The sequence below is a fragment of the Salmo trutta genome, chromosome 35 (assembly GCF_901001165.1).
Source record: "Salmo trutta chromosome 35, fSalTru1.1, whole genome shotgun sequence".
Taxonomy (NCBI): Eukaryota; Metazoa; Chordata; class Actinopteri; order Salmoniformes; family Salmonidae; genus Salmo; species Salmo trutta.
Window position 1 is genome coordinate 3,266,171 of NC_042991.1, and position 21,255 is coordinate 3,287,425.

A 21,255-nucleotide genomic window follows, 5' to 3' on the forward strand; every position below is an offset into this window, starting at 1 on the left:
TCTGGAGTGATGAATCCCGCTTTACCATTTGGCAGTCCGATGGACAAATCTGGGTTTGGCGGATGCCAGGAGATTTGTTTTAAATTGAACCTTCATTTAACTAGGCAAGTCAGTTAAGAACAAATTGTTATTTACAATGACAGCCTACAGGGGAATAGTGGGTTAACTGCCTTGTTCAGGAGCAGAATGATAGATTTGCACCTTGTCAGCTCGGGGATTTGATACATCAACGTTTCGGTTACTGGCCCAATGCTCTAACCACTAGGCTGCCTGACGTTCCAATGCATAGTGCCAACTGTAACGTTTGGTGGAGAATGAATAATGGTCTGGGGCTGTTTTTCATGGTTCGGTCTAGGCTCTTTAGTTCCAGTGAAGTGAAATCTTAATTCTACAGCATACAATAACATTGTAGACCATTCTGTGCTTCCAACTTTGTGGCAACAGTTTGGAAAAAGGTTGCTTCCTGTTTCAGCATGACAATGCCCCCATGCACAAAGCGAGGTCCATACATAAACGGTTTATTAGAACTTGACTGGCCTGCACAGAACCCTGACCTCAACCCCATCGAACACCTTTGGGATGAATTGGAACATCAACTGCGAGCCATGCCTAAACACCCAACATCAGTGCCCAACCTCACTAATGCTGTTGTGGCTGAATGAAAGCAAGTCCCTGCAGCAGTGTTCCAACATTTCGTGAAAAGCCTTCCTAGAAGAGTGGAGGCTGTTGGGACAGCAAAAGGGGGACCAACTCCATATTAATACCCATGATTTTGGAATGAGATTTTCGACAAGCAAATGTCCACATATTGTTGGTCATGTATTGTACATGTCATAATCTAATCCAGTAATATTTTAGAGAGCTGCTGAGTAAACTTAGGTCATGTTAAATCATGTTAAATCCCCATTCTGTATTATCAGTGATCGTTGTAGTATGACATCACAAATACAGCAGACTGCAAGACCTCAAAGGAGAGAGACACACCAACACGGTGTCTCCTGCACATTGTGATGACATTGACAGTAAAGTCAAAGTCACCCAGCAGCTCTGCTCTGGACAGACAAACAGGTACACTCTGCTCTGCGTCCATCTAGCTCCGTGCCTGCCAAACAATGCAGAGGAGGAAGAATCCATACACATGACCTCAGACCAACAAGCTATTTGAAAAACAACAAGAGGAGCAGAAAGAGAAGCGGCCCGTCCCTCTCTGACTAAAGCCCATCCACAGTCATCAGGGCTTTCTACCGCTTCCTGTTTTTGCAGGGGTGAATTGTGGGAGATAATCTCTCGTTGTCTATTGGCTGACTCTACACAAACCAGCCCTGAAATCCAGCGCCTGGCTTTTCGTAGCGCGGGGGGAGCATGCCACACCATCAGCAAAAAAAGAAAAGACAAGGAATGACATGTAAAAGGAAAAACCTCCTGACCTCATCCACTCCACAGCACGACTTGCACAAATACTGAGGCCAGTGTGCCGAATACACACAAAGGCCTGACAGAAGGAGAGATAAAGAGATGAAGTGAAAGAGAAAGAGCGAGAGAGAGAGAAAGCGAGAGAGGGAAAGAGGGTTGTGGGGGCAGTGAGAGTGTCCAAAACAAGAGCTTTCATGAAAAGAGAGAGAAAGAGAGAGAAAGAGAGAAAGATTTTCACAACAGCATCAGTTTGGGACATCCTTGTTTGTGGATTCAGAGTTAATTTATGACCCCAACATTTTAAAACAACATTGACATTTACTGTCTCTGACATCACATCAACTTCATATTTTGAAATATGGAAACCAGACATAACACTAAGGTTGTGTTTAGCCTATTGTTCATCCATCACACCATAACAATAACTTATGTACGACCTGTCTGGGAATTTGTCAAAACAGAGAAGCTGGTAATTGGCGATCAATACTGATGGCTAACTGAACCATGTCAAAACACACAAGTTAATCAATCATGGGTAGTAGTGTAAGGATAGCGTAATGCTAAACTGTTGCAGCGAAAACAACAATCATTTTATGTTTCAACTGTCACAACATTTACCTATCAGGTCAGTAGTCAGAACGTTCTTCCACCATCCCTAGTAAACAAGCGCCAAGACGGCGCAGCGTCATGCCATTGTCGGGCCAACCCACTTCCCACGTTCATTTGATTTAGTATTTGTATTTACTATGGATCTCCATTAGCTGCTGCCAACACCTCTGGTGGTATGTCTTGTGGGGTATGCATGAGAGTCTGAGCTGTGTGCTAGTCGTTTAACAAACAGCTCGGTGCTTTCAACATGTCAATACCTCTCACAAATACAAGTAGTGATGCATATTATTAATGTTTTCTCTCTGTGTACATCCAAGGGCCACCTATGCTGCCCTGTTCTGAGCCAATTGCAATTTTCCTAAGTCCCTCTTTGTGGCACCTGAACACACGACTGAACAGTAGTCCAGGTGCGACTAAACTAGAGCCTGTAGGACATGCCTTGTTTATAGTGCTGTTAAGAAGGTAGAGCAGCGCTTTATCATGGACAGACTTCTCCCCATCTTAGCTACTGTTGCATCAATATGTTTTGACCATGACAGTTTACAACCCAGGGTTGCTCCAAGCAGTTTAGTCACCTCAACTTGGTCAATTTCCACATTAATTATTACAAGATGTAGTTGAAGTTTAGGGTTTAGTGAATGATTTGTCCCAAATACAATGCTTTTAGTTTTTTCAATATTTAGGACAAACTTATTCCTTGCCACCCATTCTGAAACTAACTGCAGCTCTTTGTTAAGTGTTACAGTCATTTCAGTTGCTGTAGTAGCTAACGTGTATAGTGTTGAGTCATCTGCATACATAGACACACAGGCTTTCCTCAAAGCCAGTGGCATGTCGTTAGTAGATTTAAAAAAGTAAGGGGCCTAGACAGCTGCTCTGGGGAATTCCTGATTCTACCTGGATTATTTTGGAGAGTCTCCATTAAAGAACACCCTCTGTGTTCTGTTAGACAGGTAACACTTTATCCTCAATATAGCAGGAGGTGTAAAGCCATAACAGATGTTTTTTCCAGAACGACGATAATGTCAAAAGCTACTACGATCGATAATGTCAAAAGCCTCACTGAAGTCTAACAAAACAGCCCCCACAATCTTTTTATCGTCCATTTGTCTCAGCCAATCATCAGTAATCTGTGTAAATGCTGTGCTTGTTGAATGTCCTTCCCTATAGGCGTGCTGAAAGTCTGTTGTCAATTTCTTTACTGTAAAATAGCATTGTATCTGGTCAAACACCATATTTTCCATAACTTTCCTAAGGGTTGGTAACACTTCACAGGATTGTGCAGGCCTCGATCTAGAGCAGGGATGGAAGGTTGCCGACGTCGACTTTGAAATCGTAGGGGAAGGAGTATGAGTAGGCACGACGGCTGCACACACAGGTACTCCCAGCGATGAAGGTGCAGGCTCCAGCGTGGTGAAACTATTCGTTGTTTAAATCGGCTCCAGGCCTTTCGTTGGGAGTGTAGGCTGCTTTGTGGCAGGCCACTGTCTTCAGCTTCCACAGCTCGTGAAATGTGGCCATCGTTAATTGCAATGCTCCTCTTGCAGTGCTCCTTCCTCTCCGCTATAAGATGGGAGAGGAGAGACAGAAGATGGCTCCCCTGGCAACACCGGCCTCCAGGCAACACCGGCCAGTCGGATAATGACAAACGACAAGACGGAGATGCATCCAACATGCGTGAATGCAGTCCAGCCACAGGCGTAGAAAAGGTAAACATTCCACCCCAGTTTTCTTCGTAGGCTGGCTACCTGTGTGATCAAGGAAGCCACCTCAAGCCTATAATCCTCAGCAAGCAAACAATTGCCGCATTGGAACTCTGGGTGATCCAGTTGGTCCCAAAACAAAGCATACTAGATACAGCTCCAACAGCTCTGGAACTGTTCATTTACCCCTCCAGTCAAAGAGGGCTCCATTGGAAAACTCAACTGGGACTAACTTCTTTAGCTTGCTGGCTAACGTTAGCAGCTTAGCTAGGTTAGCGGGCTCTTTCAAGCAGACTTTAACCTGTCAGTTAAGCAGGGTTCTGCTATAAAAAAAATGCCTATTCCGTAGGCTAAGGTCATCAAGGTAAAATGTAAAGAAAAGTCTAAGAATAATGCCGCGTTCAAAACAACTGGGAACTTGTACCTTATTAGTCAAGATATTATTAGCTTATGTCTATCCCTCCCTCGTCCCTACCGCTCAGATAACCCCTTTTCTGCACGCTATCCCATCATCTACCCCATGTCTACCCCTCCTTCATCGCTCCCTCTCCATTCCTTTGCCATGCTATAACGTCCATGCTCCCCCGTCCCTCTCCCTTCTAAATATTACCTATTGCACCTTCCTCATCCTCTCTCTTTTGCATAAAGCCATGACTTAGTAGGGAAAAGATCCTCATACAGAAGCAATGCAGCAAGAGACACAACAGGCACTTCACATTAGTAAAGCACTATGCCGGAAGAACAACACAGGAGAAGTGAGAAGAGTAATTGCTTCACTCAACTTTTAACTGCAGTCTGAGGTGAGAGCACAGGCATAGAAAAACACAGAGCAAAAAAAAGGAACAAAGGTCCAGGCATGGTGATCTGTCCTTACACTTGTCACCGGGGGCAAGGACAGTCACTTCCACTGGGAAGACAAAGGACAGACACACAGACGGTGTTGAACACACCTGCACAGGTAGATAACTATGGAGAGGAGTGCCAGCCCAAAGTATGTTTTCATGAGCTTCATGTAGCACTTTCCCTTAGGCACAGATCTAGGATCAGCTTACACTCACCAAATCCTTACCATAACCACTGGGTAAATAATTCAGTTTAGGATTTTGGGAGGGTAATCTGATTTTAGATCAGTGCCCAAGGGCAACTTCTACTTCAAAGAGCTACATTTGTCTAGGGCCTACGTCATCCTACTCCTTTTCATGATGATAGAGGTGGAAAGGTGAGAGGTAAAAGGTTGGGGTCCCAGGATGTGGCTCACCTTGACGTCGGAGAAGAAAATCTTGAGCATGTTGGAACTGGGGTAACGGGCATAGAAGAACATGAGCTTGGCCTTCTTTAGGTGGTTGGGGGAAAGACCCTCCTGAATCTGAACATGTCTGCCGTCAAGGAAATATACATTTTTTGGGGATGGAAAATTATAATTAAAATAGCTGACTTTGCAATGCTTCTCAATGTGTAGTCATATAGTTATGGTAGGGTAACTTGACCTACAACCACTGCTATTTCAGTTGATGTGTTTTTAATATAAATAACATGTAATTAACATGTACTTAATGTACAATAATTAGTTAGCTAATTGTTTTCCTTGAAGACTATAATAGATATAGGCCAAACCAATATTATGCATTTCACATTCATTATTTTAGGATAGCAATAGCACTGGAGAAGGGTAGGGCTGATCTTGAATCAGTTGTTAGTTGTTAGAGAGTAGTGAGTGAACCAGGGCCAAACCATTTGCTTGCGATTAGCATCCACTCTTAATCAGGTGTGAGCGTGTCACGGTAAATAAAACGTTGGCCAGCGCCACAGCTGGTGCCTTTACATAAGGAGCTCATTTCACAGTCAAAGTAAGCAAATGCCTTTCCCTCTTCCCCCCATCATACCCCCCTCCATCCTCCACCCCAAAAAAGGAAGGGGAAAAAAATGAAATTTGCATATCACAGACAAAGAAAGCAGTTAACACTGGTTATGAGAGGAGCCTAATGGCTTGGCGACAAGACATGACAACCAAAGCAGGATCTACTAACGTGACGTTGGCTTCATATTAATGTGAGAACAAGGTTTTAAAGGGACAACCCTGACGAAGTCTTTAAGTGCCTTGTCTCTCTATAACAGAGCTGTAGACATTATTCATTTAAAATACACACGTTTTAGATTTTATAGACTAAGGTTTTCCAAGGGAAGTCTCAGGAGGAAGGAGGAGGTGGATTGGGGGGCACATTGAACGATAGAGTTGTTTCAACCTCATTTACACCCCCTGCTCGTCCCCCAGCCTCCAGCCTTCCTAGTGCTGCCAAACCTTGGGAGGAGGAAGAGGGGCTCCAAGGCAATGAATCCATCCAGCAATGGGCGCTGCATCCCTGGAACACATCTGTGCTGCGGACGGGCCCAAACCATTTCCATGGTGAATTAATGGCTGTATAATTCAGCTAATATTAATCTGGGGCTAAGACATTGAAAAGAGATGAGGGTAAACCCACTCTCTCCTTGAGCGGAAAGCAATCTCTAGTAACTATTATAACTTGAACCGACAAATAAAGGGCTACTCTGTAAGTCTGTAAGTAGGACAATGTCATAATATCTTTCCTTCTGGATTGCATGTTTATATAGCTACGGTTGCAACTTTTAATGGTATACTGTCTCTACACTCAATAATGGGGTGTCATGACAGTCAGTCAAGGAAGGCATCAGCTGTTTTGATGCGCAGGTCAGCTGTTTGTTCACCCGCACCCATCTGCAATTGGTCAAAACCCATCCGTAACCGCCCTACTCACTCACCAGGCCAGTTTTTTTAGGTACATCTACATCACCTGGAACATGAGAGGGAGTTCAGTTTACTTGAGTGGCCTGCACAGTCACCAGACCTCAACCCAATAGAGCATCTTTGGGATGAGATAGAACGGGCTGTTCACAGCATGAGTGTACCACCAACCAATCTACAGCAACTACGTGATGACACCGCTTCAGCATGGACCAACATTCCTGTGGAACGTTTCCGACTCCTCGTAGAATGCCCAAAGAATTGAGGCTGTTCTGGAGGCAAAGGGGGGTCCGACACGGTACTAGATGGGTGTACCTAATAAACTGTATGTGATAAAGTGAAAATCTGAGGCCTGCACCCTACCCTAACCCGCAAATAGGCTGATAGAAAATGTGCTGTACAGTCAGAGGCGGTGGAACGATTTTATGACAGGAGGTGCAGGATTTATTTTTTAAGCCTAATTTATATGTGTTTCTGCTTATAATTTCTGACATTTTTGGTTGGGTATTTGTAAGTCAACTTGTTACTACTACATACAGCTTCTCTTCTGTCATAACTGCCCTAGAAGACTAATTAAACCCTTGCTCGATGAAATCGATGAATGCTTCATTCTAGTTGACATTGGTAAAGTTTTCTCTTTCATCTCTGCTTCTCTCACGCAGCAGATGTTTAGGGGCCGGTGAGAAAATACAAAACATGCTTTTAATATATTTTTCGTGCAGCATTTCAGTTTGACCGCTTTTAACGAAATTTAAAGCAGTGAAAACAACCCAACATGTTTCTAATAAGATTTAAGTTTGGCTTGGATGCATACCTTATGTGGTTGAAAAATTATCAGCTTTCCCTGTGGCTCAGTTGGTAGAGCATGGTGTTTGCAGCACCAGCATGGTGTGTGCAACACCAGGGTTGTGGGTTCGCTTCCCATGGGGAAATTTGTTTTATGAAATGTATGCATTCGCTACAATAAGAGTGTCTGCTAAATGACTAAAATGTAAAAATGTTCTATGATGCTGATAAATATATTACCTTTACAGATGGTCTCTAACTGCACATTCTTTCTCTCAAGATGCTGAAAGAAAGAAATCATATTCATCCACTCCTGTTCTCAAGTCAACATTTAGTGTATAATTTTACTGCAAGAAATGCTTAAACCTTGCAAGGGTTAATATTATACAGTAAGTGTCCAGATTTTAGTTACGCTATTAAATGTAACCCATCTGTACAATAAGCCTAGTAAGCCTACAGTTCCCTTGACGTGTAATATTTAAAGTCCCTGTCTTGTGACTCTCGAATAGCACCTCACACATAGCCAGCACTGCTATCATCCTCTTTTACCACTTCACAAAATCTTCCCCAAACATTACTGTTCTGGCCCTCCCTTCTCTTTATTTTTAACTCTCCATTTCACAGCTTTACTCTTCTTGGATTCAACTTTGACATCGTCCCTTTTACTGCCCAAGTTCCCAAAAGCATTTGGTGATTGGTGTGTATTTGGCACGCATACAGTTAGGCCCTAAAGCAGGGATCATCAACTAGATTCAGCCGCGGGCTGAATTTTTCTTAAGCGGATTGGACAGGGGGCCAGAACATAATTAGAAATTCTTTGTAGACTGCAAATTGACAGCAAGTAGCCCAAACAGATATAATATGTGTCTAAAACATAATCATTTCAAATCACAGATTTCCAAAATAAAATCACTTTGAGCTTATTTGTTGGTGTTTTTATAGTCTTTTATGTCCAAAAATAGCGAGGGAGGGAGGGCATATGGGGAGAACCCTGGCAGGCTAACCATATTCCAACAGGCCTGGCCAAAAGAGCAGCACTCCACTCTCCACACCACACCATCTGCTCCAAGAGCGAGGGATACCATGGCCTCAGAGCGAGCAAGGGAGCGAGCAAGAGATTTGAAATGTCTTTATTCTTTTGGAACTTTTGTGAGTGTAATGTTTACTGTAAATGTTTTATTGTTTATTTCACTTATGTTTATTATCTATTTCACTTGCTTTGGCAATGTACACATATGTTTCCAATGCCAATAAGGAACTTAAATTGAATTGAGAGAGAGGGAAGCAAGATAGAAGAGAAAGAGGCATGGGCAGAGTGGGAGAGGGTTGTTTTCTTCAAGTCTGGCAAGATGACTTGCTGCTGTAAAGACACAATCATGTTAGTCCCATAAGACTGGGCTTTCCTAATGAGACTACTACGCTCTCGCTTCAAAATCAAAATTAATTCAAAACTAATGACAATCACATCATTACATAGATTACATTTATATAAAAATAAATGAAGTATTTTTAAGTTGCAAAAATCTACAAACACAGGATCTTCTCCCTATGCTTCACTATCAAGCAACAGTGAATCTTGATTAATTAATATCTCTCACAGCTTGCAAATGTAATAGTGATTGGACTTGGGGTGACACACGGCTATTATTTAGCCATGTTGGTGCCCTTGTACCAGCAAGGTTAGAGTTATCTGAGCACATCTGACAAGACATCATCATTCTCCACAGCACTTCCCCAAAACCTCAAAGTCAAGAGAGAAAATAGCTGCTCCACTTCCTCATTTCAGGTGTAAGGTCAATATACAATGAGGAAAATGATGGAAGCCATCTGCTGCGCGACGCTCCGGAACGGCGATGAACTTCAACACAAAATGTCTGTTGCGACCTTTAGTTATTGTAGACGTGAAATTAACTTGTAGTGGAAATTTAAAAAACCTGTAACACATGGCCGAGTTGTTCTAACTATTCTTCCCATTAAAGGGAGTACATCCGTTAATGCCCCAAAATTATATGCGACATTAGAGAAAAAAGCATCTGACATATGTACAGTTGAAGTCAGAAGTTTACATACACCTTAGCCAAATACATTTAAACTCAGTTTTTCACAATTCCTGGCATTTAATCCTAGTAAATATTCCCTGTTTTAGGTCAGTTAGGATCACCTCTTAATTTTAAGAATGTGAAATGTCAGAATAATAGTAGAGAGAATGATTTATTTCAGCTTTTAATTCTTTCATCACATTCCCAGTGGGTCAGAAGTTTCCATGCACTCAATTAGTATTTGGTAACATTGCCTTTATGAAATTGTTTAACTTTGGTCAAACGTTTCGGGTAGCCTTCCACAAGCTTCCCCCAATAAGTTTGGTGAATTTTGTCCCATTCCTCCTGACAGTCCTGGTGTAACTGAGTCAGGTTTCTAGGCCTCCTTGCTCGCACACGCTTTTTAAGTTCTGCCAACAAATTTTCTACAGGATTGAGGTCAGGGCTTTGTGATGGCCACTCGAATACCTTGACTTTGTTGTCCTTAAGCAATTTTGCCACAACTTTAGAAGTATGCTTGGGGTTATTGTCCATTTGGAAGACCCATTTGCCACCAAGCCTTAACTTCCTGACTGATGTCTTGAGATGTTGCTTCAATATTTCCACATAATTTTCCTCCCTCATGATGCCATCTATTTTGTGAAGTGCACCAGCCCCTACTGCAGCAAAGCACCATCACAACATGATGGTGCCACTCCCGTGCTTCACGGTTGGGATGGTGTTCTTCGGCTTGCAAGCGTCCCCCTTTCTCCTCCAAACATAACGATGGTCATTATGGCCAAACAGTTCTATTTTTGTTTCATCAGACCAGAGGACATTTATCCAAAAAGTACGATCTTTGTCCGCATGTGCAGTTGTAAACCGTAGTCTGGATTTTTTATGGCGGTTTTGGAGCAGTGGCTTCTTCCTTGATGAGCGGCCTTTCAGGTTATGGTGATATAGTACTCGTTTTACGGTGGATATAGATACTTTTGTACCTGTTTCCTCCAGCATCTTCACATGGTCCTTTGCTGTTGTTCTGGGATTGATTTGCACTTTTCGCACCATTGTACGTTAATCTCTAAGAGACAGAATGCGTCTCCTTCCTGAGTGGTATGACAGCTGCGTGGTCCCATGGTGTTTCTACTTGCATACTATTGTCTGTACAGATGAACATGGTACCTTCAGACGTTTGGAAATTGCTCCCAAGGATGAACCAGACTTGTGGAGGTCTACAATCTTTTTCTGAGGTCTTGGCTGATTTCTTGATTTCCCCATGATGTCAAGCAAAGAGGCACTGACTTTGAAGGTATGTCTTGAAATACATCCACAAGTACACCTCCAATCGACTCAAATTATGTCAATTAGCCTATCAGAAGCTTCTAAAGCCATGACATCATTTTATGGAATTTTCCAAGCTGTTTAAAGGCACAGTCAACTTAGTGTATGTAAACTTCTGACCCACTGGAATTGTGATACAGTGAATTATAAGTGAAATAATCTGTCAACAATTGTTGGAAAAATGACTTGTGTCATGCACAAAGTAGATGCCCTAACCGACTTGCCAAAACTATAGTTTGTTAACAAGAAATTTGGGGAGTGGTTGAAAAACGAGTTTTAATGACTCCAACCTAAGTGACTTCAACTTTAGTTATTGTTTTAATTGTTTTACTATCTCTCTCTCTCTCTCTCTCTCTCTCTCGTTCTCTCTCTCTCTCTCTCTCCCCCTCAACCGTTCTCTCTCTCTCTTTTCATCCTCCCATTGGGAGGAACAATGTGGCAGTGGATTATGGATCTCTGGGAAGTGCTCCTCCCCTTTTGGTCAGAAGACAAATTAAGTCACTGTTATGAAAGAAAAACAGCTCACGCAGCTGTTAACGTCCATTTCAAAGAAAAGAAAGGGAGGAGCGGGAGAGAATGATTTTTTTTTTTAAGTATTTGGGTGCCAAGCAACAGCTGAAGGCTCCCCGGGCTGTTGACAGATATTTATGAAACGAGAAAAAAATAGAAAAGGAACGACAACGATTGTTTGTTTTTACAATGGGGGATGATAAGACAGGGGGAAACACAGGTGGTCATAAATAAACATCTTTACTGAGTCCTCAGGCGAACCCTATCTCCCATACACACACACACACACACGCATGAACACACACACACACACACCGAGCCCTGAGGTGATCACAACACAGACATAGATCAGCACTAACATACAGTAGCCATACAGTAGCATCCATGTTAGATGCTTTCATCAATGTCTAACTTTTAGACACAGACAACAACAACAAAAAACATGCTCTCTGTCAATTCTCAGCCAAAACATGTCCAAGCCTGTTAGACCACAGATACACTGAGTGTACAAAGCATTACGGGCACCTGCTCTTTCCATGACATAGACTGACCAGGTGAATCCAGGTGAAAGCGATGATAACTTATTGATGTCACTTGGTAAATCCACTTCAATCAGTGTAGATTAAGGGGAGGAAACGGTATTTTAAGCCTTGAGACAATGGAGACATGGATTGTGTATGTGTGCCATCAGAAGCATTGGAGTCAACATGGGCCAGCGTCCCTGTGGAACACTTTCAACAACTTGTAGAGTCCATGCCTGACAAATTGAGGCGGTTCTGAGAGCAAAAGGGGGGCTTGCAACTCAATATTAGGAAGGTGTTCTTAATGTTTTGTACACTCAGTGTACACTGTACATGTGTGTCATGTGTGTGTCATTGATATAACATTTTCAGTGACAGTGATCACGCAAAATAACTGCTACGGAGGCTTCATGAGTGAAAGGTCTTTGCAAAGACAGGTCTGAATGGGAGAGGGATAGGGAGGTAGCCTATATAGGAGAACGGGGCAAACTGAACGGATCAGTTGAGGCTATTAGACCCAGTCCCAGTTGGTTGACTGTGATCCTCCCATAGGTACCTTACCTCTTTATCTGCAGCCCATGATTGGGGTACACAGGGGTTAAACTATCACTATAGAGAGCCATTGTGCTCAACTTCAGCTTTCTATAGCTTTTGTCTCTTTCAGTCATGTTTCAAATGGGAATCAGGGCTATAAATGTTGTGGAGACATTATCTGACCAATGGTAGAGTGACTAGAGTGCTTTCAACCATTTAGTAGAGCGAAAGGTATATGATCAAAAAGAAAAGAGGGATGTAACTGATATAACTGTGCTGATTTAGCAATAATATGCAATATTCATCATAACAATATCTTAAACTATCTAAGATGAACAACCAGCCCTTCTATAGCATCTCTAACTCTCTCTCCCTCCCTCCCCACCTCCGTCCCCCTCTCTGTGTGGTGAAGGATACGGTGCTGCCTGAGTATGGTGAGATGTCATTCATGTCGCTCATGTCTCCACACTCTGACTTGATGAGGGACAGGGAGAGCCCCTCTGCAGTGCTCCCAGGGTTGGTCGGAGAGAAAGACCGGTGGTGGTGCCCCACGTGATGCCCTGATGACATTTTGGTCCGCAGGCTGGTGGTCTCCCTGGACAGGTCCATGGAGTCTGGGGAGGAACGGTCCTTCCCTGGGTAACCCCCGGAGGGTGGGCCCAGAGGGCTCTGGAAGGGGTAACCCATGAGAGGAAGGGGAAAGGGGTGGCGGAAAGAAGGGGGGCTGAAGCCCATGGAGGTAGAGAGGGAGGAGGGGTGAAGGGAGGGGTGGTGATGGCCTCCGTGGGCGCTCACGGCTGAGGATTGGTGATGGTGCTCCGTCTGGGTCTTCCTCACCACCAGGGGCAGCGCCTCCGTCTGGTCGTTGGCGCCGGGCACAGGTATGCTGCCGAACGAGTCCAGGGGATTGGGAATGACGATGTCGCCAAAGCACTGCAGGCGCTGGTTGGCTGTGTGGAAGTTGGGGCCCTTGACGTTGACACCAAACCTCTCTGTGGGCATGGGGAGGGGAGGGAAGACTTGGGGTGGTGCGGGGTGAGGTGGCTTGGCAAACACCTTAACCACTGTGTCCACCACCTGGTTCATTGCCGAGTTGAGCTCCTGTTTCAACGTCTCAGCCAGCAGCTTGCCCTCTGCATGGTGCATGGAGGAGGGGCCCTGACCAGGACCTTTCCCCCAGACCAGCCCCTCTCTCCTGAGCTTGTCCCCCTCAGACAGCAGGGCCTGCTCCTGGAGCAACACCCTTGCTCGGTCCAGGAAGTGTCCCGGATCGAGGTCTGACATCTCATTGTCGGAACGGTCTGTCCGGTCATCTCCCCCAGCATCAGACCTACCAGCGCTGTCCTCAGACATGTTGCCTAGGTCATGGGCCAGGTCATGCTCTGAGTCGTCGGTGGAGTCGTAGATCTGGAAGAACTTCTCCTGCAGCTGGCGCAGCTGCTTCTGCATGTCCTCCAGCTGCAGCTTCAGTTGCCTGCGCTCCTCATGCTTCTGCTCTTTACGCTGGCACACCAGCTGGGTGAAGCTCTGCTGCTGCTGCTGGGGCAGGCGCTGCTTCCTTTTGTTCTCCCGGCTGCACACCTCTCCCCTGGGGCTGGGCGGCTGTGGGGGGCAGTCCATCTCCATTTCTCTGTCCCTGTCACCGTCCATCTCTCGCTCTCTCTCCCGTCCACATTGTTCCAGTTCGTGGTCCCGCTCTCCGAGGTGGCGTGTGGGCACCACCACGCCGGGTGAGTGGCTCATGCCCCGGATGATGTTCTCCACGCGGGCACGCTTGGCCCGGAGGTGCTCGTCGTTGAGGCGCTCTAGGTCGAAGGTGCCCAGAGCCGGATGGCAAAAGGGGGACAGGCACTCCTGGGGGCTGTCCTGGGACGAATTACTGCAGGCGTCCTCCTGGGGGGCTTCGGAACCCCCACTAGAGAGGCCCGACCTGGGGAACCCCCCATCCTCTCTATCTCCTCTCTCCCCCCTATCCCCTCTCTCTCCTCTTTCGTTCTTGGCCATGTTGCTCTTGAGGAGCTGGGAGATGATATTGGCGCCGGGGAAGGGAATCATGGCGTCTTCATACGAGTTGGCTCTCTTCAGGAGCTTCCGGAGCACGTTGGACTTGGACTCGCTGTTGGTTGCTGTGACGACCCCGGCGTGGCCGTGCGGCTGCACCATGGAGCAGTCCATGGAGTCTGCATCGGAGCCATGGTGGTGGGAGTTGAGAGAGTTCATAGCACCGAAGATTGCTGCTTTGGCATGGGCGATGTCGGCGCTGGTTGTGGCTGCTGCTGCTGCGTTGGCGGCGTTGCTGCCCACAGTCCTCTTCACCCCGATGTCCACTCGTCTTCTCTTGGTCTGTCTGCTCAGGAAGGAGTCACTATCATGGTCCGGCATCACGGTCTGCTGCTATTGGGCCATATCCCACAAAGCCACTCCTCTAGGACCACTGCTGAATGACACCTGTAGAATGAAAACATAAAGGAAACATGGTCATAACACTGTCATGACCAATATATTTACACCTATTGTGACATATATTGTGTTATTTTATGGCTGGTTATGACAACAACATAAGAGTGTCAAAACCCAGATTTATTCTAATGTGATTTCCCCTGTCAAGAAGTTTCCCTTCGTTGGAAAATATATTTCTTAAGTCCTTTGTTGTTGTTGTAATGAATTCTTTACAGTCATGTTTTTTTTTCATTATATTTAAAATAAAATGAAATACACTTCATGACACTGCATGAAGCATTATGACCATCCTGTGTCACTTTACTTGGACTAAGAAAATACACTTTATGACACTGTCAAGAAGCATTATGACCATCATAATCATATAAACCAGATAGGCCTATTGTGTACATGCCCTTGTGTCAAGTCATCAGACAAAAATAGGGTGTCTTGTCCTGCTCCTGAAACCGTGGTATAGGGTGCAATTTCAGACGCACCCTACATTTTCCTCTGTCTGTCCCCTGTTCCACACTGCCTGCCTGTGCAACACTGAACCAGTTCCCACGCAACACAAAGCTGCATAAAATTATGATAATTACTTAAGCACATTTTCTCATTTCCATTTTTGTGCGCTTCAAGCCAGCACAGAAAACCATTAGCTCAAAAGACTAAAGAGAAAGGCTGAGGTTGGATTAAGAATACCACAAAGACACAGTAAACACAGTGGAACTATTTCTGATTTAATTATAATCTCTTCTCCAAAAGTAATCTGTAGGTCATTTACATTTTAGGTTACATTTTAGTCATTTAGATTAGAAGTTGCCCATACCCAAAGCAATTAATTAAGTGCATATAGGGTCGTTCCATTTGATTTCAATCACGTTTTGACCACACCCCTTTTGATTTAAACAAAACTTTCTATACATATCTGCCCATGGTAGAAAGTTACTTTGGACATGAATGTCAAAAATATTTGGAGATAGAGGTGCTCAAAGTTTAACCATATTGCAGATCCAATCCTATGACGAGACATCCATTTCTTCATCACTTGAAAATATAAACAGTTGAATTGTATATATTTTTTTATAAATGTTACAAACATGGTTGTTTTGTTTTGTAATTTCTTGAGAAAAAAAATGTTTTAATACAAACTATGTAATTTTTTTAATGTATAACGTCAATTATCTAAAAATGCATGGAGTCAGATTCTTTTCCATTTTCCCATGTTGTAGATTAGACCTGATTTTACATAATCTCAGGTGTTTGTGTTGTGCCTGCAATTGTTTGAGACACAGAATACTCTTGAGTTCAGGGTGGGTGTAATTTCAGCCATAGAAATAGAATTCATAGAATGGATATATATATCCCTTCGGATCACTGGAATTTAGCTGGTACATCATTGACATTTAAATTGAATTGAAATTTGAACTTCCAGTTACAACCACAAAGATGTTGAATGTCAACTTAAATGGGGATGTCTATTTTATTATCTATATTTATATGATATCAATAGCTTTCCTATGGAACATTGACAGTGTAATTTAAAATAACTGATATTCCCATTAAAGTCAATATTCTCTGATGTGTGGACCAAGCATCTTTGTGCTACCAAATTTTGAAAGTTTAAGACATGCTGTCTCTCAACCTATGGTGGGCACAACACAAACACCTCAGATGATGTTTAATGTGTACATTTTTTGATAATTGGTGTTTAAGGTTAAAAAATAAGAAATTATAAAATAGTTTGACAACCCTGTTTGTAAGCTTTTAAATTATATAAAACTCAACCGTTTATATTTTACAGTGATGAAGACATGGATGTCTCATGGTAGGGTTGGGCACCGCTATCTCCTAAATGTTTTGGCATTCAGGTCCAAGAAGTTACTTTCTGACCACTTCTACCATGGGCAAATATGTATAGAAAGTTTTGTTCAAATCAAAAGGGAGCAGTCAAAAAGTGACTGAAATCAAATTGAACGACCCTATAGTACAGTAAGTGTATTCATCCAAACCACATATCACAACCATTTAAAGTGTTATAATAACAAGTGCCACAAACAATAAAGCCTATTTGCAGATTGCTTCTTATATTTTACTGACTGAATGCGCACTGATCGAAGGAGCAACTTAGAGCACTATGACAAAAACTTTATGCCTTTATGAATGGAAACATTTTGTCACCATCCAGACGGCATCAGTACCCCTTTGTAAGTAACGGCTGACGACTACACATATCGTCATCAGTGGTGTAGGACTTTTATTCAGTATATTTACATAATTAATTAACATTTGCTGTCAATAGAGAAAAAATTCTAACTTTTATGTAAAATGTTAGAATTATTTTGTTACATTACTTCATATTCCTCATTCCTCTGTCCAAATCTCAACTATTGTCTATCTGTACAGACAATACTGTGTAAGATAACAAGACTTCATCCTGGCGAGTCGTTTTACTCAAAGCCTGATCCTGTAAAGACTGCTAAAGCCTTGCTAAGCAGAATAGCGGTGAGAATCTAATAGGAAATCTACATTAATAACATATATGTATAGGTGAATAGGGTTTTCTACGCTTGAAAATTGTGTGAGCTCTTACTAGAGAACCAAAGTGGAGTACATTCATTTAAATCTGTCAAACACTATTTAAGATTTTAGTACAATAAAACTGACAATGCAAATAGACTGTCAAAGACATTTTGAAATGACAAAATATAGACGTATATAGGTATATCTAAATGTTCATCAACAGCTCATATTGTCACTGATCAGTGTTTTGACTCATTTGTCAAGACATATTTTGAGGGAGAGTGTAATTTTTTTAAACAAATGTTTAGATCTCTGCTCAAACCACTCAGAGACGGATATAGAGATGGGGCCAGTGAAAAAGTATGACAATCTGAGCCCATTCCGTCTATAAAGTAACCCCCATCACTTAGTTGAACTGGGAGTATAAATCACCTATAGGATATATGTCAATGTCATTGATGCCATAAGTAACCATGCATAACAAGCATCACTTTCTCTTCTAATAAACATAAACTCACATTCTCTCACAGTCTCCTCCCTCGCTCTCGCTCTCGCTCGCTCACACACACACACACACACACACACACACACACACACACACACACACACACACACACACACACACACACACACACACACACACACACACACACACACACACAATTTTAAATGGAAACTGTTTGAGATAGGCTTATTACTGTATTATTAAGCAATACAAGAGCAACATGCAGTAAGATGTACACTATTTAGCACATTATTGGTGTAACTAAATGAAGAAGAAACAAGGTTGGGGAAGCGTGACAGATTTTTTTTATCTCATTGCAGAAAAAAAGTCTGGCAAAACCAAATTAAATATATTACGCAGACTAAACAAATGTCGGTCTATTATTAAAATTATTAAAAGCATGTCTGTGTCTAATTATGACAAATGGCTCTGGCTCAACTCTTTCCATCCATCCATCTCCAGAAGTTCAAACGAGGGTGATATATCTCCAAGAAAACTTTGACTTGGGTGCCACAAGAGCTTAACAATGGGCCATGTCATTATCGCTGGAAAATAAAGCCGCTAGCACCTGTTGTTTCCGATGGCACACCTGCCCCCCATTGCCCATGCGCAGTCTATTGGAATACCTTTCAACAATTTTAAGGAAATATGAGCTACGCTCATCTCTCCCCCCTTGCTCATTTTGAGTTTGAATTTGAGTTTATTTTAATTTTTACAGGGACAGTGCACATTAGTCAACGTTTCAGTATAAATGCTGGTTTTAGCCAGCCGGCAAATTTTCAACCACAGTCCCTGGGCAGGTTATTAAAAACAATTACAATAATAATACAGACAATCAATGAGCAGTGAGCAAACGCAGAGCAACATTGGACAAGCAAGACGTAGCATGCAGACAGAACAACATAGCACAAAAAGCAACAAGACAAAATCCATAAAAGCAACAAAGTGTTTCCACACCTCACAAGCTACAGACAACAGACAACATGGAAAGCTGCAATAGATAACTAGGGATTATGTTCACAAGTCTGATTGGCCTTTAGCCATGTCTTCATGTTTTTTTGTGAAAGTGTGATAGGTGGTGCAGTTGTGAGTTCCCAGGATCTTTACAGCTCTGAGAGAGAGAACGGGGCACCATAGCTAGAGTGTTACATGAAGGTACAAAAAAAAAGTTCATAACCCTTTGGATTTGTAACAGGGCAATGTAACTATTCAAGCAAGTCTATGACTTTTTTAACCTTTATTTAACTAGGAAAGTCAGTTAAGAACAAATTCTTATTTACAATGACGACCTACCTCGGCCAAACCCAGACGACGCTGGGCCAATTGTGTGCCACCCTATGGGACTCCCAATCATGTCAATTCAATTTCTATTCCATTGTTGGTTCAACATAATTTAATTGAAATGATGTGGAAACAACATTGAATCAACCAGTATGTGCCCAGTGGGATAGGCTGCAGATATAGTCAGATTTTACTTTTCTTAGCAGTTTGGGAGAACTTAGGCAGCAGAGCAGAAGTTTAGGAGAATTAGGTTAAGGTCAGGAAAAGGGTTAGGGTTAGCTAAAATTGATAATAATAATAATAATAAAGACATTTGACAAAAGCTGTTTCCTTCTAGCCATGACCAGGTTGTGTGCGTCTGTGCCAAATATCCCTGTTGTCTCCATAATGTGCACTTTGGACGTTTTTTCTCACATCAACATTTGCTCGTTCTTGGCACTATCACCACAATAATTATTCATGGGAAACAGTTACGCCACTACTTGACTGAAACATTCAAAGAGTAGATCACATTTATCTGATATGATATATATCAGATATTAGTAGTGATAAAACCAAGCTTGTTAAAATCGAAACGACTCACAAGCGTATTACACTGAACGAATAAGAACACACACAACAAAGACCATATAGGAGACTTGAAGGTGTAGCCCACACAGATTCAAAGATAACGGACTTCAGCCTTTGATCAAATCAAACCAAGTCAGACAGCCTTGAAAGTCTTTAGCCTATATGCTAAAAAAAAAACATTTATTCACAAATAACACATTTAAAAAGACAGTAACTTACTTTTAAAAGTTAGAAATAATCTGTCTGTGACTTACAAGGAGAAAAGTATTCTGCACATCATAACAATGAAGCAATTTAGTCACACTTTAGGTGAAAGAAAACAATTCAGCCTAATAATATCGTAAAAGATAGCTAATGTTGTCTTTCATCAGAATAAATTCTGCTGTTCATCTTTTATTTTTTTATTTTTTTTGCCCACCAAACGCACGCAACGCAAAAGAACAAGAGGGAGGTATCTGAGGACACGGTTACTTACCCGCAGATGAAGGGAAAGGCCTTTTTTTTACTGCTGAAAAAGAATACGGACTATGGAAGCTTCGCCGCGAAACGTTGAATGTTATAATTTCTCAGGGAAGGAAGAGTAGGAGTAAAGTGAGTGATGAGCGCGACCGTAGAATATAAAAACAGATATACAATAGCTATTTTGCTCCGCTCTCTATCATCTTCTCTCGAGGGGTGAAAGACTGGTGATGATGTCGTAGCAGCTTGACCGAGGCGCACGCGATGCAGAGCTTCGATGCTCGAGCTCTCCTCCACCAACAAGATTCACTTTAAGACACAGCTGAAGGAAACAGGAAGACGGCGCGTCATAAGCTTGGTGATGTAACGGATCGCACCTACCAATAAGAACTGTCCATCGTATCCGGAGGAGTACAATGCACTGAACTTGACCGAGGAATGGGACTTCAACGGACTAAAAAATATCTAATTTTGTTTACAAGTAAATTATTTAATATGTAAGAAAACCTCATTTAGAAGTAGCTTATGGCATTGTAAAACTGTCAATAGGCCTAATGTTTGCATAAACATTCATTTTATAGACATGTTATTGTAGATATATGATAATAGCAATTTTTAAGACACAACATTTATATTTTAAATGTCATGAATACGTGTTTATGTAATTTTAACTAATGTTTAACGGTATCCATTAAAGACACACATTCCTCACAAATTTTACGCAACATTGTTTCATTTAGTTTTTTATTTCCAAGTTTGCCATTCGATAAGAGATTAATTGTCGTGTCTCAATTAGGCTTATTGATTTGTGTTTAGTGCAACATTATCCTTGTAACAACGATAAGATTAACTTTGTGAGTCTCCTGAGTCCAGGGGTTGAACGTGACTGCGCGCAGTGGCTCAGAAAGGCATGGTGTCGATATATCACTACCCTGGTTTGATTTACCGACCACAGACGAACACGCTAAGGTTTGAATACACTATATCATGGAAATGTTATTATGCTATTGCCTGATAACACTGGCCAGAGTCATTTCAAATACGAGTTTATGTTACATTTTTATTTCATTCACAGGTATTTCTGTCACGGAGTGAGACAAAATTCCATCCCTCTGTTTCACTACATATTAGGCGAATACTATATTTATAACTGAGCAAACATCAATGTGTGTCTATTAGTATAGCCTATGCATTTAAGTGGTCAATTTAGATGATCAATTATAGGCTACTTAATCCTCACATTTTATGTTTTATATTTTGCATTTGACATTTAGGCAATTAG

At 42.4% G+C, this 21,255-nt stretch overlaps 1 protein-coding gene across 1 annotated transcript in view; it reads right to left on the bottom strand.

Moving 5' to 3' along the window:
• LOC115174457 (prospero homeobox protein 1) overlaps positions 1-20,440 on the bottom strand; it is a 40,961-nt gene extending 20,521 nt beyond the window's left edge. Inside the window, exons 1-3 of the mRNA XM_029732994.1 lie at positions 19,990-20,440; positions 12,614-14,644; positions 4,984-5,091 (exon numbers count right to left, since the gene is read on the bottom strand). Of these exons, the coding sequence (XP_029588854.1) occupies positions 4,984-5,091; positions 12,614-14,578 (2,073 nt within the window). The 5' untranslated portion in view covers positions 14,579-14,644; positions 19,990-20,440. The remainder of the gene's footprint in view (positions 1-4,983; positions 5,092-12,613; positions 14,645-19,989) is intronic.
• Between the last annotated feature and the right edge of the window lie 815 nt (positions 20,441-21,255).